General features: G+C 41.8%; 1 protein-coding gene and 1 long non-coding RNA gene across 6 annotated transcripts in view; one reads left to right on the forward strand and one right to left on the reverse strand.

Moving 5' to 3' along the window:
- Positions 1 to 628: 628 nt before the first annotated feature.
- LOC137206831 (uncharacterized) lies at positions 629 to 8,065 on the reverse strand. Of its 2 annotated transcripts, none has more exons than XR_010934844.1 (3): positions 7,829 to 8,065; positions 3,175 to 3,280; positions 629 to 2,951 (listed from the first exon to the last, which is right to left on the reverse strand). It is a non-coding gene; the product is annotated as an uncharacterized lncRNA (long non-coding RNA). The 2 variants fall into 2 exon arrangements; XR_010934845.1 differs by lacking the exon at positions 7,829 to 8,065 and adding an exon at positions 7,148 to 7,815.
- A 319-nt stretch (positions 8,066 to 8,384) lies between these two features.
- Positions 8,385 to 22,906, forward strand: part of AUTS2 (activator of transcription and developmental regulator AUTS2) — a 1,117,705-nt gene continuing 1,103,183 nt past the window's right edge. For 2 of the 4 annotated variants that reach the window (XM_067705962.1, XM_067705963.1), the window contains exon 1: positions 8,387 to 9,919. In XM_067705962.1, coding sequence (XP_067562063.1) covers positions 9,611 to 9,919 — 309 coding nt within the window. In that variant the 5' untranslated portion in view covers positions 8,387 to 9,610. Of the gene's footprint in view, positions 9,920 to 22,906 lie in introns of all 4 variants that reach the window. The other 2 variants (XM_067705960.1, XM_067705961.1) reach the window with 2 other exon arrangements.

Below are 22,906 nucleotides of genomic sequence, written 5' to 3' on the forward strand. Positions count from 1 at the left end.
TAACGAAATAGCCATGTTTTATTAGCTTTCTTTAAAACTATGTACAAGTTGAACAACGTTTTAAAGCACTTGTTTTAAAAAACACTTCTGCAATTTTCTGGAGCCATGATTTCTTTTTTTCTTTGAGCCACAGTGGTTAATCTGATTTTGGTATTTCAGTAATTACGTAAATTAACATATGCTGAGAGTAATTTCATTTGTTGAAATGGATACCAGGTGAATATGTAATTAGTGGAAAGTTGTCTCTTTAAGACTTTGTGTGCAATTTTCCAAGATTAGCCACAGTATGGAAGAGTAGAGTGTTAAATTGTAATAATTTCTGGTCAGTGACCAAACTAGTATCTAGTTTATTTCCTGAAAATTGAAGTAAAATGACAATTTCCTCCCATCTTCTCCTACCAATCAAAGACACATTATAGAGTGAACAACCATCCCAGTTGCGCAGGTCCCAGTTTTAGCAGTGAATGTCTTCTATCTAGGGAAACCCTTTGGTTCCAAGCAAACCAGGACAGTCAGTCATGCTAGTACACACATCTCACTCAAAAAGAAATATTATACTTACACAGTTTTATTTATTATTATAAATTTAACATATAGAAAAGCAATTTAAAAATAAATTTCCATCCATATTGCCACTAAAATAAATCAACTATATATGTAGTTTTGTTCCTTCTAAACTTTATATAGACAATATATAATTTAATAATTAAAAAAGCAATTGTAGTCACAAGGTATGTACAGTTCTATGTCATTGATTAACAAAAACATATCATCACAAAACCATATGTATAATTTTAATGAATCCATAAACTTGTAACATATTTCCATGTTATATTACTTAATTACCCTTTATTGCAGGACATTTATGTTGTTTTCCTGTTTTTTTCCCTATTACAAATGATAATGCTAATAATATCTTTATATAATATTCCCCTTTTAAATTTAAGAAATAATACTTTGGGGGAAAACATACATATGGTAGAATCATATTGACAACTTATAAACAGTTCAAATTATAAATATTTTCTTCTGCTAGCTAGTTTCTCATCAGCTAACCTGCTATTGAAATAACTATTTCACGAAAATTCTTGGTAATATGAGCCCATTCTAGAAACTGGCTAATATTCTTTATTTGGATAGTTGAAACAATGTGTTTGTTTGTTCTGAACCTCAATAAATTTTCATCACAAATGAAAATGTCGTTTCCTCTTTTTAGGATCTTTCCAAATAATTAATGGCACTTGAAGCAAAATGAGATCACTGGGTAATCATAATCGTAGAGAAACATCTACTGTGTTCCAAAATTGACAGAGGCCTTGAGGAACACAGAAATACTACCAACTCATTTTTGAGGACAGATGCTTGGTAGGAGCCAAGTTTTATACTAAGTCTGACCAATCAACTCTCACTTGATGCTTCCTTCCTTTTAGGATTTCTGAAGTAGAAGTATGAAAATCTAAAAATTCAAGTCCTCTTCTGTACTATAATTAAAAGACAACAGCCTGAGCCTGCAAAGTCTCAACTCAAATACAGAAAGGATAAGTTATCAAATCAGTTAACATTTATTGGGCACCTGCCAATCCTTATCCTCTAGAGTTTATCAGGTGATAGGAAAAAGTCACGAGATGTGTATATAATAACAAAATAATAGAAGAGTGTGGTAAGTTTTGTAACAGCAGTGTGGAAAAAGGGGTCGTGTCTCTTTGTGCACCTGCGCATTTATAATAACAAAAACTGTAAACAACCTAAATGTCTGTAGACAAGATATAAATAAATATGTTATGGAATAATCATATACCGGAATATTAGGCGACAGTGAAAATGAATGCATAGGAACTATATGTATCAACACCAATAACTCTCACAAATAAGACATCAAATATAAAAAACAAGTTTTAAAAGAATAGATTTAGGTTGATATCATTTATGTAAATTTTGAAACATGCAAAAGAATACTATATGTTGTTTAGGGATACTTCCAATGAAGCAAAAATATAGAGAAATGCATGCGATGGTAAGCATGGAATTCAAGATAATGATCCTCTATGGGGAGGGTGGGGAAGGGTGGGTAGGCTAAGGAGTGGAGAGTGAGGAGGACTCAGTACCAAAGGAGATACATAGGAGGGTTCAAGTTTTTTGGAAATGTTTTATTTCTTAAGCTTCTGGGAGAGTACATGATTGTTCATTATATTATTTTGAAATATATAATAATACGTTGAAATATACATAAATTAAAGTGCCACATAGGGAGAGAAGAGGCTGTTGATTCTGAATGGAAGTAGCAATCTGCATAAACTTTTTGGATGAGTTGGTGTTGATGGATAAATTGGTCTCGATGAATGAGTAGACATTCAGTAAGTCCAGATGGCAGGAGAGGAGATTCTGGGGTGATGGACTAGAATGGGCAAAGGCATGGAAATGTTCTGGGTAAGAGCTAGCTTAGGATGCATAGAAATATATATGCTGGAATAAAGGAAGTTAATACTGTAACTGGGACCAGATGGTGAAAGACCTTGAACAGAACTGAAATGTAAAATAATTTACTAGGCTTTATAAATAGGAGCTTATAATTAGGTCTGGGTTATAATTTATTATATTCTTCATGTAATTCCAAAGGATTGATAACTTCTTCAACCAGGATGTTATCTGAATCTGATCCTTTTAGATCTATACTGCTCTTCAAATAAAAATAAAATCATGAACCATCACAAGTCATCTACCAAATCCAATAGAGAAATTGATCCTCAGAGTTCTAATCAGTAATAAATACGGAGATCTCCCATTGGTAGCATTAAAGAGTCACTTACGGGGGCTTCCCTAGTGGCGCAGTGGTTGAAAGTCCGCCTGCTGATGCAGGGGACACGGGTTCGTGCCCCAGTCCGGGAAGATCCCATATGCCGCGGAGCAGCTGGGCCTGTGAGCCATGGCCGCTGAGCCTGCGCGTCCAGAGCCTGTGCTCCGCAATGGGAGAGGCCACAACAGTGAGAGGCCCGCGTACGGCAAAAAAAAAAAAAAAAAAAGTCATTTACAGTTTTTCTTATGATTATCCATCAATTTCCCCACCTGACCATGTCAATGACCCTTTAAGTATCAATAGAAAGGACTGCCCTGAGAAGGAACAGGAAGACTAATTGGTTTTGTGAAAATCTAGCTTGTTAAATTTGCCAGAACTACCTTTTCATGTGATCATCATTTGGTCACCAGCAGGTATCTTTCATTGGCTCCATATGGCAGAGTCTGAAGAATATGGGTTAATCAATGTGTCATTCATCAGGGGCACCTGTAGAGATGAAGAAAGATTGTATTATTGTACGATATTATAAAAGCAGCACAACATATAGCAAATTGAACTACATGTTTCCTCCCCCACTCTTTTTGTACATTAAAACTGCAGTTTGAAAAACAACTTCCAGTGCAGAAAAAAATTAAAACAGCAGGTGATAATCAGTGCAAAGTTACAACAATGTTACTGCTGATGGGCTACCTGTCAGTTAAAGCAAGCTATCACATCTCCCCAGGAATATTTACTATAAAAAATGACTTACAAATGTTAGAGAGGGACATTAATGTGTTAGTCTCCTTATTTGTTCATTTGGAAATGGCATAAAGATAGGTCCATTAGCCAGCTCATTTCTACCTTGGTCTCAGGGCAGACACACACACAAAGTACATAACTGAAAGTTATAAATGACCAAAACATAAACCTTAGTGCCTTGAGTTAAAAATCAATTTTCCTAATAAATTAAATTCAAACACTATATACCAATATGTAATATGAAGAAGGATGTATTAACAATTGCTGTGTTGGCAGAGTGCAAAGTGCAAGACTTAGAGGGATGTAAAAATTTAGTAATTTAGAAAATCTGATACCCAAAATAGCTACCACTGCATGGAAGGCTCAGAGTTTAGTTCAGTTGTTGAGCTATAATAGTATTCTCTGCCTAGTCAAGGTTGAATGTTCAAGATGTAGTTTGAGTATGAATCATTGATTCGAATAAAAGATTGCACAACTGGAGAGGCTCTCCTGGGTTAAGTAGTTTATTCCTTAATACAGATGTAAGTTTTTTCCTTTGTGTATTCCAGAACCACTTGAGTGTCTTCCCTACTAAACAAGCAACCTTTTTTGGAATTATTTTTTTAGCTTTACTCTTTATCAACTACAAACTTTTAGCTAAGAAATCACCTAAGCTTCTGCTGATATGAATTATGAATTCATTCAAGCTGCCCATTTCAAGTTTAAGCTTTATCTTTTGTTCTGCCCAGTAAGAAACCTGATGATATGTATGCTTTATTTTGGTTTACTTACAGTATTCCATTGGATAGTCACACTGTATGGTATTGTGTGAATAAACCAGAGCTTTCTTATCCATTTTACTGTTGATGAGCATTTTGGTAGTGACATCAATACATGAAAAAAAATGAAGTATTATATAGGTACTCATATGTACACAAACAATACCCCCACATAGCATTACATTTTTTTGTTGTTGAAGTGTAATATACATACAGAGAAATGTAATTTGATGAAGTTTTACACACTGAGCACACATGAGCAGCCAGTACCAATCTCAGGAGACAGAACATGACGAACTCTCCAGAAGCCCTATTTATGGCCCCTCCCAGTCATTAGCTCCCTTCAAGGGTAACTACTATCCTAACTTCTGATAGCACAAGAGTTTTGCCTGTTTTTGTACAATACATACTCTTGTGTGTCTCACTTCTTTTACTTAGCATCATATTTATGAGATTCATATATAATACTGCATTTAGAAGCAGATTGTTCGGGCTTCCCTGGTGGCGCAGTGGTTAAGAATCCACCTGCCAATGCAGGGGACACGGGTTCGAGCCCTGGTGGGAAGATCCCACATGCTGTGGAGCAACTAAGCCCATGTGCCACAACTACTGAGCCTGCGCTCTAGAGTCCACGAGCCACAACTGCGCTCTAGAGTCCGCAAGCCACGAGCCTGCGTGCCACAACTACTGAAGCGCATGCACCTAGAGCCTGTGCTCCGCAACAAGAGAAACCACCGCAATGAGAAGCCCGCGCACCGTAACGAAGAGTAGCCCCACTCGCCGCAACCAGAGAAAGCCCGCGCACAGCAACGAAGACCTAACACAGCCAAAAATAAATAAATCTTTTTAAAAACCAGATTGTTCATTCTTAGTGATGTATAGTGTTCCGTTATATGAATATATCACCAATCATTTATCTACTTTACTGTCAATTAACATTCTGATTGTTTTCCAGTTTGGGGGCTATTATAAATAGTGTTGCTCTGAGCTGTTAATAGATATCTTTTGGTATATATTTGATATTAGTATATTCCTAGGAAAGGAATTTCTGGGCCAAAGTATTTTCATATGTTTACCTTTAAGATATATTGCAGTTTTCCATAGTGGTTGTACCATATATATAGCATTTGATTACTTGAGGAATCATTCTGAGGAAGGCATTTCAGCATTACAATTATGAGAACAACTTTTGGAGTCACTCAGGCCAAATTCAGCTTACCACAAAACAGCTATGGCAAGTATGTTTAAACTTCTTACAGTTCAGTTTACTTACCTGTAAAACAGATATAATAAAACATTTTTCAAAATTTATGAGAATTAAATGAGATATTTATTTTACTGCATCTTAGAACAATGCCTGGCACATAGTAAGTGCTTAGCTTATTATATGGTGTCTGTTAATCATTAGCTCTTACAACATAGACAGTATGGAGAATCAGAAACAAATATGGGCAATATAATCCACAAACAATTTTAATTCACTGATGGAAGAAAATTGAGACTCTGACCCAAAAGGCATTACCAATTCCAGTGAGCATTATGCTTGCACCCTGAAAAAAAATCATTTAAGCATTATCCCAAAATGCATTTGCAAATTACTCTTGCCAGAGGCAAGGTTCTTGGATGCAGTGCATTACCATCCATTTTTTTTCCTATCAGACATTACTCTTTAAAAACAGGACTGCCAAGGGCTACTCTGGAAAGTCACTAATATTATACTTTTTATTATATTTGCCAATTTCACACCTTCCTCAACCCAACCCCCAAAGTTGTTGAACAGTGACTGTAAGTACATTAGTTGCTAGTTTTCCTTGAAACTTATCAGTATTTATGTTCCACATTCTTAAAAATACTAAAAATAAGCCCAGATCCTTGCTTTAAATTACAAAGACCTTGCCTTTTTTTTTTTTTTTCTTTTGTAGGAATGAGCTTGATAACCTCAGAGTAGATTTCAGCAGCTGTTGGGACAATGCCTAAGAAGTTACACTGTGTACAGAGGTACTGTTTTAGTTAATGGCTCCAGGGGCAGCAGGCTCAGTTATCTTAGGCAGGTAATTTTAGAAGGTGGCACGCTGTTCCTAATAAATTGCGTCGGATCCCATCTATCAGTTACTAGTTTCAAGAAATACAGCACTCAATCTGCTTGAAAATACGTGTTTTGAGAAGGCCAGTGGTAGACCTGAAAAGGGACTTTCTGAACATATTGAAACTCTTTGACTTACAGATGAGAAAACTAACCATTTAACAGTCTTGCCTAAGGTCAAATGGTTTGTTCCCTGGACACTTAGAAAGCTTGAGTCTCATTCACGGTTCAGTGGTTGCTCCTCTTTGCTCTTGTTTCTCAGCGTCCACCATCCTCCTATCCGGTCCCGTTCCCTACCTCGACTTCAGAAAGATCCAGACCTGGGATCTGGAAATGGGGACACTGAACAACTGTGCCTTAAGGGAATGACCAACCATTAAATTGTCGTAAGTGCAAGATGAGTGAGGTTTGCCTGCTAGAACATTAAGATCTAAGAAGGAAGACCTCTGTTTTATGGACCACTGTATTCCCAGCACAGTGCTTGGTACATAACAGGCTCTAATAATTGTTAAATGAAGAAATGATTGAATGAATATTAGTTATGTCTGGTTGTCACGTCCTTTTTCTTTTCTATCTTCTTCCAGTTGTACTAACAAAACGTGCAGATTTAGATTCAAAGAGGAGAAATCATGTACAAAGCGCCCAGTACGGTGCCTGATTCATTGTGGGCAATTAAAAAACGTCCGTTCATTTTCCTTTTCTTCCAAGTGTAGGGTACTGGGGGTAAGGGGTGATGTGCCATGGTGTTTATGTAGCTGGACATAAACTGACCTGGGTAACTAACAGGTTGGTGGAAAGGGTTGTCGGCGTTTTTCTGATCCGTATCAGAAATCCCAGTGCCCCGAAAACGTACAGCTATTTTACCCAGAGAGGCTGGTCGCGTTTGATGATCTATTCTGGGCTGCAGTCAACTCTTTTAATACAACTTTTTATAAGCATCAGCTACTTCGCGGCGGTAGGAGGGGCAGTGACAGGAAAAGCAGGGAACCCCCCTCTCCCCAGATAAAGGAAGCCCTCTGTGGCAGGGTCTGTGTTTTGCGTGTCTAACGGGTCCTCTGTCTGCGGCGGTCCCCGCCCCCTCCAGCCCCGCCTCCTCGCCCTAGGCCGCTGCAGCCGAGGTTCAAGTTCGGCACCCGGACGCGCGCTCGCTGCTCCGAAGCCTCCCGCGCCTGTCAAGGGCCCCCGCTCGAAGGCTAGGAGGGCTCAGAGGTCATTAGGGTGTGGGGGTCACTCGGCCACGCGTTGTGCTACCACGTGGCAGAAAAGTTTCCAACTCTGCCGTGGGGCCTCCCAGTGCCCCCCAGCGGAGCAGAGGCCCGCGCTTTGACACCCGCTCCGTTTTCTGTCGCCTGCAGTCGCGCCCCATCTCGGGAAACCCCCACCCCCTCCACCCCGGTATCCTTCTCTGAATCCCCTCCTTCCCTCGCTGCGAAGGTCGCCCCAGGAAAATACCCTGGGCGGTGGTCTCTGGAGAAGGCGGCCGGGGCGCCTCCAGCTGGCCTGGGGTAGGGGGTCCAAGGACAAGTGTCCCGAGGAGGGCGCGGAGGAGGGCGCTGAGCTGGGCGCGCGGAGTAGACAGGCGACAGCGGCCCGCACTTGACCCCGGTGCGACTGGCGGGAACATTCCGCGGCTCCCACACTCCCGCGCGCCAACTCTGGCGGGTCGCAGCTGACCGCACGCGGGCTGCACCCTCCACGCCCCCACCCGCCCTAGCTCCCCATTCCTGGCTCCCCCTCCTCCCCCAGTGCGCAGGCCCGGCCGCCCCAGCGCGCATGCCCTGGGCTCGCGAGCGTGGCCAGCCCCCAGCCTTTTGCTTTCTACACACTCTACAACTGGGGAGGGGCGGGGTGGAGGGAGCCCGGCCGGCCACGTGATCCAGCCGGCCGGGGCCGCGGGGGCGGGAGCGCGCGCCGAGCGAGGCGCGGGGAGGGAGGTGCGCGTGCGCGCGGCGCGCGCGGGCGGGCGCGGGGCTGGGCTGAGGCGGGCGGCGGCGGCGGTGGGCCGGCCGCGGAGGGGGAGGAGCGGGAGCTGAGCGAGGCAGGCGGGCGGAGGATGGGGCCGTGCCCGGGCTCCCGCTGCAGCCGCCGGGGGACACGCCGTGCACCCTCCGGCTCGGGGCTCTCGCGGCGGCGGCGGTGGCAGCGTTAGCGGCGGCGGTGAGAGCGGCGTTCCCGGCGCTTCCTGGCCGTGCTTCTCCCTCAGGCTGGGCGAAGAGAAGAGGCGGCGGCGGCGGCACACCGGTGTCTCTCCCGCTGGAGATTTCTTTCTGCTTTCCTCGTCGACTGACTCGCCCCCTCCCTTTTTTGAGGAAGGGTGACCTCTTCTCTGGGACAGGAAAAAATATTTTTTTGAGGAGGGGGGGTGGGTGGCAGCCTCAGGGGCTGCTGCTTCTCTTCTTTCATCTCCTCCTCCTCCCCCCTCCAAGCCCGAAAAGCAAACCCCACAACTGCTCCAGCATCCTCCTTCCCTTCCTCCACCTCCCTTCTCCACCTCTTCCAGTTTCGCCCTCTCCCCTCTTAATTATTTCATTATTATGCTTCCCTCTCTGGGGGGTCTCGTCCCTCTCAGGTCGCTTGGAAGCCTTGGCCTCCCCTGGATGCATTTCTTAAAAATTTTGGAGCCAGGGAGTGAGTTTTCTCTGAGGCGTGTGTGAGAGGCGTCGGGGGTGTTTTCCTGCGCGAGGGGCGGGTGAAGTTCATTGCCCCCACTTTCCCGCGACCTTTTCGGGCCCGATTTGGAGTCGAGGGGGGGCAGGCGTTTTCGGGGGGCGGGGGGCGCGGCGGAGAATGGCCGCGGGGAGGGCTCCCCGGAGCCTCCTAGTCTCTTGATCAAAGCATTCCGCTATTCTGATTTATTGCCTGCTTGGTGAGTTTTTTTTTTTTTTTTTTTTTCTCCCCTCTAAAGGAGACCTGTGTGTTCAGCCATTACTTTGCTCGGCGCTGCTCACAGGAATCTCCGACCCTCGGTGCTGTGGGCAGCCCCGCACTTGGGCTCCTCGCCTCTCGCCCTCGCTCCCGTCCCTCCTCCCTCTCTCCGCCCCTTCCCCCTTTTCTTTCTCCGCTCTTTCTTCCCCTCTCTCCCTTCTTTCGGCCGCCGTCTCCCCCGCGCCCTCCTCGGGGCGGAGGGAAGCCGAGAAGGGGGAGGGAGGGATTGGTGTCAATTTTTTTGTGCGGCCGCGGCCGGAGCCTGTGGCGGGCAGGCGGCGAGCGGGGAGACCCCGGCGAAGCAGAGCCATGGATGGCCCGACGCGGGGCCATGGACTCCGCAAAAAGCGGCGGTCGCGGTCTCAGCGAGACCGGGAGAGGCGCTCCCGGGGCGGACTGGGGGCCGGCGCGGCCGGCGGCGGCGGGGCCGGCCGGACCCGGGCGCCCTCGTTCGCCTCGTCGTCGGGCTCCGACAAGGAAGACAATGGGAAGCCCCCGTCCTCCGCCCCGTCCCGGCCCAGACCCCCGCGGAGGAAGCGGAGAGAGTCCACCTCAGCCGAAGAGGACATCATTGATGGATTTGCCATGACCAGCTTTGTCACTTTTGAAGCGCTGGAGGTAAGGGGGACCCCCCTCCCCCGGTTTCCCTTTATAGGCACGACCCCCCCCTCCGCCGGCTGCGCCCGGCTCTGCTGCCTCCCCCGCCGCGCTCCGGTCGGTCTGGCTGTCTGTCTGTCTAGGCTGAGGTCTTATTGTTGCGGGGGGGGGAGCTGGGGGCGCGGGCAGACGGGCAGCAGGAGGGAATCGACAAGCCGTGCCTGGTCTCCAGGTTTCCTCGTTCCCTCTCGCCTTCCCCCTGCGCCCCCTCCCTGCACCCCCTCCACAGCAGATGGGCAGAAAGAAAGGGGTTCAGGCATCACAACAATGCGCCCCCCTCCACGGAGAGCTCTGCCCCTACTCCTTCCTCCTCTCCCTCCCCAATCATGGCTTCTTGGCTGGTGGAAGTCTCTGCTGGGTTTGGGGCGCCTGTGGACGGTTCTCTGTGTGCTTTCTACAGAGCCATATGTCCCTGTGTGTGTGTTTGTATAGACCATTCCTGGGTGTCCTCGGGACCAGAGACTGATGGGGTTTTGTGGTTCTTTGCCCCCCTTCCCCTGCCCCCTTTTTTTCTTTTCATTTCTTTTTTCTTTCTTTCCTGTTTTTTTTTTTTTCTTTTTTTTTGGTGAAGCTGGGGAAGGGGGCGTTTTCTCCTGGTTGGGAGAAAGGAGGGAGGAGGGGAGGGAAGAGAGGAAAGGATGGAATATCTTTCTGTATTCCTTACAGGGCTCTATTACAGAAAGGGTTAATTGTAATATTATCTGTACACATACATATGCACATGTGTGTGTACATGAGCAATTCGGTTAAAGGACAGAAAAATGTACAATAGAGAGGACTGGTGGGAGGAAAGAATAAAATCCTAGCGGGTATCTGAAGGGCTTGTCACCCAATTGTCCCTCTCCTTTTCCTTTTTTTTTTGAGTTTTCTTTTTTTTATCTTTCTGATTGGCTTTGTGTGTGTGTATATCTCTGTGTGTCTTTCTTTATTCTTTGGGCACCTGCAGCATTGATTTCCAAATGCACATTTTTCTGCCAGCTAAAGGGCTCCTTGGGGGTGGTGATGGGGGGCCGGTAGGAGGAGATTGTCCAGGGGTCAGAGGGAAACTCTCTTTACCTGGATGGATCTGATTTGGTGCTGGCATGGGTCACTGACCTGTATAAAAGTAACCCCCTTTTTTCTCCTCCACCCCCAACACGCCACACATACAGAGTGCTTTGAGACTCTGCAGAGTTGGTCCGGCTTTCTTAAGAACAAAACCAAGATAGGAGTTGGTTTCTAGCCTTTTCTGCACCTGATGTGATGGTTTGAGGTTCCTGAAAGAAACTTTTCCTTTTTCCTTTGGTTTTTGCTGTTATTATGGTATTGTTTGCAATGCTCAAACGTAAGCTTTGTTAATGACAGCTTAAGTCTCACATGCGGTAACTGTACAGGTTTAGAGGTTTAGACGGCTGGTTCTGTGTGTGTGTTTGGGTGTCAAGTTTAAATATTTTTAAAAAGGAAGCCTTCCTGTTAGGGTTGTTCTTTTCTGTTTAAACTGCTTTTTGGTTGGGCTGCTGGTGGTGATGGTGGTGGATGGTGGCTAGTGGCTGGGGAGGAAGGGAGGGTGGTGGTATTGGTGGCCATAGATTCTGATGTTAGTGATTGAATCAGTTGTCCTTGGGTTCTAGAACTGGTGGTTTATTGGCTAAAATGGATCTTACGGAGTTCTTTTGAGTGTTGAGGCTCACCACTTGTTAGGATAATTCTAACTGTGGCTTCAACTTTGCCAAGGTGGGAGGGTACTGTACAGTGTGACCTCTTTCTCTCTGTCTCTCTTTTGCTTTAAAATAGGAATTGAAATGTCAATACGTGTCCTAGTACATGAATTAGAAAACGCTGCCTAGGATTTGGTTGCTATCAATGGATGGTTTAGGACAGTATTTGTAAGAGCTGCTTATAAGTGGTTTTGCTTCCTGCATGGTTATCCTGCTCTGCTGTGTGGCCCTTCTCAGTAAGCAAGAGGGGCCTCCAGATTCCCATGAACATTTTTGAAGACCAAGTAAAGATAAATATAATTTATGCAGTTGTTTTTGATTGTTCTACTTTTAATAAATATTTGACTGGGCTTGTGATATATATGTCTATCCATCTGGCTTTTGTGAGAAAATGTGCCCATTCTAGTTTCTTTTGGGTGTAAAAAAAATTTTTAATTTTTAAAGGCCAAGTTTGAAATGTACCATTAATACCATTCCTTTCCTTGCTGTGATTATTTTTCTGCTACTTTTCTAGATTCAAAACCCAGGTTACTTCGGTTACCTGAATATTACACTACCTTCATATCTGAATATCATTTGAATATCTTTGTGTGGGTATAAAGGTCTAACTTTTTAAAAAGTTTCTTTAAAACTTTATAGAAAATTTAAACATATACAGAAGTACAGAGAACAGTATAGCAGTCCCCAGTGTACTGATACACCACCACCAGGTTCAACAGTTGCCAACTCATGTCTCATTTTTATGCCATCTACTCATTCTCTCCTCCTAGATGTGATGTGAGAAATTGGTATGTATTTTTTAAGTGGTAATGACTCAAAAAAACACAAAAAACCCACCCAAACCGATAGTACCATTATCACACCTAGGTTAATTAACAACAGTTCCCTAATATCAAATATCCGGTCAGTGTTCACATTTAGGCATCCTAATTTTTGTAGGAAAGCTGTAAATACACTTCTGAGGTTAAAAACACACAGTGGGGAATAAAAATCATCATGTATGTCTGGTTCTCTGGGAAAAGGTAGAACTGTTTGCTGCTTATCACGTTTGTGTCCATGCTGGATGGTCAGACATGTGTGTGGTGATCATTAAAATAAAACCTCTGGTGTCCCACTGTACTCAGTTTGGAAGATTTACTGAACTATCACTAAGAAATGTGAGAGCTTATTAGGAAACAGGCAACTAAACTATGAACTTGGACAGAAATGTATGTTACAGGAGTGCTTGTAAATGTTAAGAATTATTAGAGATTCTAAGAGTTATCCTAAATACATACTGTGTTTTTGTGTGTAGAAATGAAATCAGTTGTCACCACGTGTCATCAAGGTTGCTGCTAGTATGATACTTTGATTAGAAACTAGAAATACTGGCTTGCACAGCTTGGCTTTTAAGCTGATGTGGGTTCAGAGCAGTAGCTAGCTAACTGTCGAGTGTATACTTTGGGTGTTAATGGACACATCATTTGACGCCTATGGTTTTGTCTAGAGTAGCTCATTTTGACTTCCCTTTTAAGAAGAGGCTCCTAACTCATAATGAAATGTCCTGATACAATTGTTCCATACTAACTGTGGTTTTACTTACAGTACTGGAGGAAAAATAAGAAACTTGTCTAATGAGAATCTACATTTTTATGTTGATTTATTTTCCGTACTGTTGGTTCTTATTTAAAATGAAAGCTTTGGATGGGGTTTGAGAAGTCCCACACTTTATATGCAGTGAAACTGGCAGAGGTAGTTTCGTATTCTGCAGGGACACTTGTCTTGAGTAATTGTGCCCTGAAGTTCAAGTATGTGATTGTGAAGAGCCTCATGATAGAAGATAAGAGGGTAAGTGAGGAGGCGAAAGTTGAACATGGTGTTCTTTTCATTATGCATTTGAGAAGCAGAATTACCATTTGGTATGGTATTGTTTATTTGAATATTCTTTGAATACAAGTGAATATCCCCAGATATCAAGCCTCATTAAAAAGTGGTTTCCAGCAAACAAAGTATAAATGGGAATGTTGGGGTTCTAGTAACTGTCAGCATGCCCAGATGTGCCAGATAATATTACCTTTCTGTCGTTATTTGCATTTCTTTCTGTGTAGTCTTGATTAGGAAGCCATGTGAGCACTATGACTGAAAATTTGCAAATTCATTATTTTCCCCCTCACTCGGCTGCTGTGTACTGGGTTCTTAGGGCAGCCTCCTTTTGTACAACTGACCAAGGGAAGCGAAGATGAAATTGTGGGATTAGCAGGTAGGAGGCTAGTTGGAGCTTTGCAGGCTGGTGAAAATGAAGGAATACTCATTTCTGGTGGGTGGAGGATCAAACGAAGACTTTCATGTGGTCTTCATTTCCTATGTGTTTCAGGGCTTACCCGCACATTGGTAGCGTAAATAGGCTGTACAGAATTTGATGTGCTTGTAACGTGCCAGGTTTGTAGGCTATAATAATTTACTATGGTCAAATCTCACTTATTCCGTTGTTTAAAAAACATTAATCATTTTCCTTGTATCAGTCAGCAAATATTCATGGAGTGTTTGATATGTGCAAGATACTAGAAAGAGCACAGACATCTAAAATATATATAGTGTCTTGAAGGAGTGTGCAGTTTAGTTGAAAAATTAAGTCCAGCACCTATAAAATGATTTTGAAACAGGCACTTGAATGCCTAATACCAACTAAGTGCAATAGGCTTTCAGAGAAGGGATAGTGAGATAGGCTGAAGTGTTTGAGAAGGCTTCCTGGAGAATATGGGGCCTGGAAGGTTGAAGTGATTTGGATAGACACGGAGGGAGTGTGGGGGGGTGGGCATTCTAAAAAGAGGGAATGGTGAAGAAGGCACAGAAACAAGATGGGTGATTAGGTTTTGCGGGCAAGGACGTGCTGGTAGAAATGAGAACAAAATTGTGTAAGAAAGAGTGCTTGTTCGGGAGTCGGGAGACCAGTGGAGACCCACACTCCAGGCTTGGCTGTCCTAACTAGTTGAGTGACCTTGGGAAGGCACTCTTTAAAGCCTCATTTTCTTTTTCCACAAGTTGAGAGGTTTAGAGTAGTTTTAGAGCAAAGGTACCCAAGCTGGAATGGAACATAGTTCTGTGGACGTTCATAGGTTGTGTTCCAGACCAAAAAAATGCGATCTACTCTCAGATAGTTTTGGAACTTGATGGGCTAGACAAAATTAAATGGGTGACTTGTTCTGCCCAGGTTAGAAGTCTTTTGTAATGTGTATATGAGTTTTGAATATTAGAGAAGGAGAAGTGATGCGCCTTATTTCCTAATTTATAAGACCACAGGGCACTTTTTCATTTTTGGCATTATAATTCATAATCTATAATCCAGTATGGGAAATGCTGGAAAAGATTTCAATGGTCCCTTCCAGATCTTGGCACTTGATAGTCTCTGAGTCTAGGGTGAGTGGGCTGATGATAGACAACTTGGAAAACCAGGCACAGAAGTTTGGAGTCAGAGTAGAGGCTGCTGCTTAAGTAGGAGTGGCAAGGGGAGTGTGAGATGTAAATAATGATGATTAGTCCACTTTTCCTTCTGCTCCCTTTTCCTGCCTGGTGTCAGCCCTTCATTGATTGTTAACAACCCCACACATGAGGTGAATATTGGTGAGTGATCTCATTAATAGTTCTTTCATTGTGATAGCAGCCCAATTCTGATGCTACCAAGCTGCCTTCCAGCCAGAGTGAGTTTTATCCTATCTTGGTTCCTTCTGGTTTCCTGTACTGCTGATTTTTAGCAAGCTGGCAAAGAAGGCTGGATGAGAAAGGAGGTTGACACTGATGTTAAAATAAAGGCTTCAAATTATCTGCCTTTTGCTCGCTTATGTATGATGTGTTCATTCAAGAAAGGTCAGAACCCTTCATCTGCTGTTACACAGCAAGTGAAAACTATGGAGCTATGTTTTTGTTACATTTTTCGCTTTCTATCTTGGGAAGTTTGGGATGGGACTGTGGAGTAAATGGGTCAGTTCCAGCATTTCACTTCAGACAATTTGCATAGCTTTAGGATCTGAGAAGTTCCTAAGTGGTGAGAAAGTCTACAGGAAAAAAAAAGGACTGTGAATGTGCTTGGTTATGAATTCAAATATATTACTTTGCTTACTGAATTTCAGTATTTCACCGAACAAGGCAGAGCATCACTCCAGGAGTATTTATGGGAGATGAGGACGAAGATGGCGGTGTGGTGATTCCACATGCCTTGTGTTAGTAGTTGGGATGAACTACTTTAGATCTTTTTTGGAAGTAGGCAGGGTATACATGAATTAGTAAATTTAAAAACTGAATCACAAAGTTAATGTTTACCCTTTCATCCTTTTTGAGAGTGTTTTCCTCTAGCTTTCACCATTGAAAAAGGGTTAAAAAAGACAGGGCATTCAACATGATTCCAGGAGATTCAAGGAGCATTGAGGGTGTTAAAGAGATTCTAACTATACAACAGTTCTATATGCTGTCAAAAATAAATGGTGATTTGAGAGAATGTGAGAATGTGAGGATTAGAAATAAGGTCCCCAAGCCAAGAAAAATAAGAGTTGAGGGCAGCTGTTAAAGAATAATTTAGGTTCCACTTGCTAAATTTGGAAGCCTTTGGACATAAGGTCCAAAGGCTTGGACATAAGGCATATGTCCAAAGGCTTTGGACATAAGGTCAATTGCACTTTTTGATGGAGGGAGTGTGTGTGTGTGTGCACGCACGCAGAGGGTGGATGGTGGGTTAGTTTTTACATTTTATTTTACCCCTATGCTGTAATATACTAACATAATAAGTGTAGCCTAACTTTGTAAAAGTGCCTCATACTATTTCTTTTTTTTTCTCAAGAAACAACACTTTTTTCAGGGTTAGGATTAAACCCAATATTTTGTTGGTATAGGAAAAAGACCTTGGTAATGGGATAGCAGCTGTTCATTTGAGAAAGTTCTGGAAAAAAATCAGATTAAAAAACTCTCAAATAATTGAAGTTTGGAAGAGCAGGAAGGGAATTAATTTGGCGAAACCCAAGACAGGAGAGGATCAAAACCAGTTTAGGGACATTTAGCTGGGTCAGAACAGTTTTTCTTATATAATGTGTACCTGTTCAATGAATAGATGAATGCAGAATTTTTTTTTTTCTAGAAGTGGGGCATAGAATTTAAGGCTGGTGAGACCCTAAATTTGCATTTCTTCTTCCAGATCTGAACTGTGTTCTTACTTCATTTCTTCTAACAAGCCTGCAGGGTAGGGGGTATGCAGTCAGTACCTATCTTGTAAGGTCACAAAGAATAGATCCTTTTTATGCTGTTAGTGACTGAGGAGGGGAGGGGTAGATTTAACTTAGTCTGGCTTCCTTTGCTTGCTTAGGAAGAGACTAGGCAAGTACAGCCTTCTTTGTGTCATTCCTTTTCAGTCTCTGATTCCATCTTTTGCAAGGGGACTTGTAGCCTGAAATCATTTGTATTGCTGCCGTCTTTCTAGGTTTTTATTTCATATACTAGTGCATGTGTCAGTCTCATCCTAGGATCCAGTAGACTCCCCACCACCCACTGCCCGCCTACCTCCTTCTCTCCCTCCCTCCCAACTTCCTTCCCCCTTTCCTCTTCTCTTCCTTTACTGAGATAGAGTTATCAAAATTACGAATTTTGAAAGGCAGTGGATTTAGGAAGTTCTGAATGAAATATAGAGCTTTAAATTACAAACCTTCATTATTTGAACATTGACAGTCTGTTTGAGGGACTCTGAAGGTAGCCCCATGAGGATAAATTGCTTGCCTCAGTTTTCTGGGCTGTATCAGCTCATCATTTCTGATTTCTCATTCATTTGTGAGCTCTGGTTAGAGTTTGCCTGAATAAATACCACAAATGACCAAGTACATACAAATATTTTGTCGTTTTGGCTTGCCACTCTACCATGTAGTGCCATATCTCTGGGCCCTGGAAAACCCAAGTGCGCGGACATATGGCATTTGGACATAAGTAAAATGGAGTCACAAGAGGAGGAGGGAAAGCCCACAGTTTGTAAGTAAAGGAAAATGGCTAATGCAGGTTGGGATTCATTTTTGACAGAAAGCCTTCAAATTGCAGGTACTGTGTGGTTGTTATTAACTGAAGCATTTTGAAATGACCTGGGTTAGATATAGAAACACAGCCTGTGAAGACAAAATGCGACTCTTGGATATATGGGTGAAATGTGATACCTTTAGACTGAATCTGGGACAGGATTTAAGTCAATGCCAGGGTCAAGTTGTGATGATTCCTGAGGGATGTCAGGGATGTTGTTTTCCTTGTCTCCACACCTACCTTCCCGTGTAGTACAACCCACCAACTTCATTTTACATTTCTGCAAAGTTTCTCATGGCAGTGATATTTTAGAGCTTGAAAAGAGGAATTAAGAGAGTTTAGTATTGCAGTGATTTCTCGATAGTTATAGTGAAGTAGACTTTTTTTTTTTTGGTTGTTTGCTAGGGTCTCTGTTCAGTTATGCTTACTGGCTAAAGGTTGCTGGCTAAAGGTGATTTAGTGAATAGTTTTCCATAGTTAGAAACTAAGTAAGAGGAAAAAAAAAAACAACCCTAAGGAAATAAAGATGTAGATGGAACAGTAGTTGAACATTAGAACATCACTTGTTTTCCAGCCACATACTAGAAATTCCAGTGTTCCACCCATTCTCTCTGTACATGTTCAGTTGGCAAAAATAATGAAGGTCCTGGATTGTGCTGTTCTAAGAAATGATCTTATATAGTTCAAGTGAAATTATACTTTCACTGAGGCAAAAGGGGAAACAAGCATTTGGTTTTGTGCGTTGCTACATATTACAAAGTTTGCTCCTTTCTCATTTGTTAGGCTGATCAGTTTGATTATTTGTGAAAATTACAGTTTTGAGATTAATGTGCATAGCTACATCTTCAGGGGGTGTTATCCTAAAGTTAGGACCTCAGCTTTTTCAGAGCAGTCTTTTGATCCATTTCAGTTCAGCTATTGTTGGTTGATGTGCTTTCTAAGCCAGAGCAGCATTAGAGGCACAGTTGTTATCTTGAGAAATGCTGTAGTTCTACCTCTCATTTTGCAAATGAAAACACAGCCTAGAGGGGTTAATTGTCCTGCTTAAGATCACACTGGGAGTTAGAGGCTCTCAGTGTTATCCAGTGAAACTAGGAGACTGCTTTTCCTCAGTACTTGGATTTCTAAGGATTGAGAACATTGGAAGGTAAAAAAAAAAAAAAAAAAAAAATAATAATAATAACTGCAAATGAGGATGATCAACCATGATTGTAAAGATTCCCATTTTTTCCAAGAAATGTTCTGATTATTACCCAGTATCTTTCCCCCAGTGTACAATTGGCCTTTCTCTGCAGGTCCATTAGTCTTTTTTAACCCCCCCCCCCCATAGTGAGGATGTAAAAGAAAAAATAAATATTAGGGTGATGATATGAGGGTTTCTTATCCTTGAATAACCGATGGAAAGATAAAATAATTATTTGAATGTAAGATGATCTTAATGTGGCCCACTTAAAATTTTAACGTAATTTTTTGGATAGAATATTTTTCTTCAGCCTGGCAATTCAGAGAGACTCAGAGCAACTTACTAAAGTTGGTAGCAGAACATTTGAAACAAGTGAACTTTGGAATCTGGTTGAGTTGAAGGCTCAACCAAACTTTTCTTCTGAAGAAGAAAGACTCAAAATATTAAATCCACATGATGTGTTGGCTAAGGCATCTCGCCTGTTTATTGCTGAACCAGAAAATTTATAACAACTGTTTGTCATGTGTATATATTTATAGCCATTCATACAATGAAAAGAAGTTTTCATGAGATTGTAATAACATATCAAGATGGATGTAATTAAAACAGAAGCAGATTGACACCCTGAATTAAATGCAAACCATAAACCAGGATACCTGAGCATTGGTACCTTACATATTTGCTGCAGGGGGCAGTCAGTCAAATATGCAAATAAAAAGACATTGATGAATTTCCCTGGGTGTGTATGTTGTGGTTGCAGAGAACCCAACTATTTTATTAATCTTTTATCAAGCATTGTTTAGATTGCAGCAACAATGGAATGTATTAATTTGGCAGACCAAATAGCTTAGGACCAGAAAGTAGGAAATAATAAGGGGAACACATGATTGATATACTGTACTATAAATAACACATGCAACTGACAGAGGGGCTGAGTAATCTTTAGATCTGTGCTTAATGTCAACTGATGGAGTTGTTAAACCAGGATGTTTGAGTTGAACTTCAGTCAGAGAGGCTGCCTCCCATTTAAAATGCAGGTTTATCTCTAGTTATACCCTGGACTGATGTGTTGACAAAATTGGTGTAAATCGAATTTTTGTGAATTGGGTGAACACACCAGGGGAATCTTACTGTGAAAAAATATGATTAAAAAAGAAAATCAAGTATGGTACTCCTCCTGTCTGCATAGAAGCTTGGATTTTGTTACAGTGAGTCTCTTTAGATGGGCATTGCTTTTCCTGAGACACTTTTCTGCATGTGTTCCCCGTGCTCCTGGAAGAAAGTGACTGTGAGGTTTGCATTTTCTGTACAGGTTTCATACCTCACTTGGTCGGTGCTTCCAGGAATAATTGGTGGTGATTTGAATAAGCCCACATCATTCAGATTTCAGAGGTTGGTTTTCAAGTGTGTGCTAAGGAGGGCTTGCAGCTATGAATATGGAGTATGATTTCCATATCTGTTCCATTGGGAAGTCCAGGCATGTCATAACCACTTCAGAGCCATGATTGTACGGAGACACCCTAGCTATAATTTTTCTATATGACAGTTCACTTTTAAAATTGTAAAGATGCCAAATGCAGGACTGTATTGTTATTAGGGAAGTCTGTGACATCTGTTATATCTTGTTAACCAGGGGAGGAAAATGCCTTAATCAAAACATCTAATTATGCCCTCTCAACTGATGAAAGATCTTTTGCTAAATTTTTGGAATTGGCCTTAATGGAAGAAGCTGGCCTCTACAGGAACTGTGAAGTAAATTTACTCTTTTTTTTTTTTTTTTAAATTTACTCTTTTTATTTGAAAAATACTTATCGCTAACCATGGTGACATAAGGGTATTTTAATTTTATCAAATTGCTCTTGTGCTGTGTGTTGAAGTAGATATTTCCAGAAGTTGTCTAAGCCAGCATGAAGGTTTTGCTTTTGTCCTCCCTCTCACCCTCATAGCATGTGAGGCCCCAGAGGCAGTTTGTACTTGCAGATGTGAGCCTAGGAAGATACTTGGTGGCTAACAGCCACCTGGAGAGGGAGCAAATGATCATTACAGGTGAGAAGCTGGGGGATAATTCAGCCTGTGTGCTGGGAGGTGTGATTTCATACCTGAGTGTTAAAACCTTCCCTGTTAGACAGTTGTGTTGTTTTAAAATTAGTTTTATTAGTCTAATATAGAAGTGGCCCAGATTGTTCCAGGTCATCTTCAGTTGAAGGAATATAACTGTTTTTTTTTTTTTTTCCCTTTTGTTATTTTTTTATTTTTATTTTTTTTTATGTTTTTTTTTAACATCTTTATTGGGGTATAATATAACTGTTTTTAAGCACTGAATATATAGTGTGATTCCAGAAATATTTCCTGTGTTTAAAAGTAGTTTCATGTAATACCTGAAAGTACCAAAAACTGTGTTTAATTCAGCATATCTACAACACTTCTCGCTTCCTTGATCACTTTATAAAAATTGTTAAATTTTTTGGCAATGTATTTTGGATCATGCATACTTTAAACTTGTCCAGTAAAGCCATCCTTTATCTGTATTTCAACCCAGAACTAATTTTATCTGCAGCAATTTTGTTTCCAGAATCACAGATAACAATAGTAATAGTAGTAGTAGTAGTAGTAATAATAATAATAAACTTACTGATAATGCTGACCTCAGAGCAATGCTTTATTTCTTAAGTTTCAGAGTATTTCGTCTTTTTGAAATGATTTTCCCATGGATTGAGATCTTGGGGAAAGCCTAAGGGAGTTTTTTAAGTGTTGACCGTGACACAGTGTACTCCGTGTTTTATTTGGGATCTGGTGGGAAGTTCAAGTGCTGTTAATTTTTTCTTGGTCTGTTATATGCTCCGTCATGGCTTGTTGTGTGTAACTTGGGAATAGGACTGGAACCTTGGAAAAGAGGGAGCCAGAGTTATCTTCCTATATTTCTAATGTATTGTTTCATTTCCCTCTATTCTCTAATTTTAACCTCTGTACTCTCTCTACATATATCCTTCTTTTGAGGTGTCTGAGGCTCTCAGAATTGTTGCTTCCTTTACTCAGTAATCCATGTGTAGTAGGTACTCAGTGCTTATTTAGGGTTGATCTATTTCCACAAAAATTCTATGAAAAGAAACTTTAGGAAAGGGAGCTACTACTTACTTAGTACTTACTCAGTGCCAGGCATTGTGCTTGGAATTTTGCATTCATCGTCTCATTAGAGCTATGCTGTGGAAAAAATGAATGATATCCCTGTTTTATAGTCGAAGACACTGAGGCTCAGAGAAGTTAAGTCAACTTGCAGGAGGTCAGTATGAGAGGCAGGAAATGCAGCAGTTTCTGCCTGACCTGAAAGCTCGAGCTCCTCATCCCTTTCCGCTCTTCTTTTAATACAGATTCATTTTGTGACAGAGTCCCAAATGGGTCTCTGGTAAGATACATTTGTTTGTTCCTTGTTGCTGCTGAAAATTGTCTTGGTTACAAGGGATTTTCTAGGTATAATGATAGGATTTAGGGAGGGGAGAGTACCTCACCATCTTTCGGGAAGTTCTTTATTTTGTTTTTAAAAGCTGGAGTTTACCATGGGTGGCTGCCACTCATACAGTACATCAGTAACATGTTTGTTGTTGGTTTGATTTTTTTCTCTCTCTCTTTTTCTTTCTCTCTGTCCCTTTCACTGTTTTTCCCTGTCTTAAAATCTGAACTTTTTCCTGGTCACACAGATCGGGTAGATTTTAAGCCTTTGTCAAAGGCAAGTGCTCAGGCTGGTAATATTGAGGGTAACTGTGTACTGAATCCTTTCACATACTTAATGTTGCTGATTTCTTACAACAGCCCCTAGAACAGAAGTGTAGAATTGGAGAAGGGACTGGCACCCTCTCAACAGGGCATTGTGGGTATATAAGCTTATTTTCTACTATAAATTTGTAAGTATTTTGCTTGATTTTAACCTATTCTAAGAAGTAGCACTTCTCTTGGCAATTTATTCCACAATAAAACAGACCTTACTGGTAGGTTTTTGTTTTTTAACTAATAGGTACTGCATTCTTTCTGGTGAAGGAATGTACTAAG

This window comes from Pseudorca crassidens, chromosome 15, assembly GCF_039906515.1.
Source record: "Pseudorca crassidens isolate mPseCra1 chromosome 15, mPseCra1.hap1, whole genome shotgun sequence".
NCBI lineage: Eukaryota > Metazoa > Chordata > Mammalia > Artiodactyla > Delphinidae > Pseudorca > Pseudorca crassidens.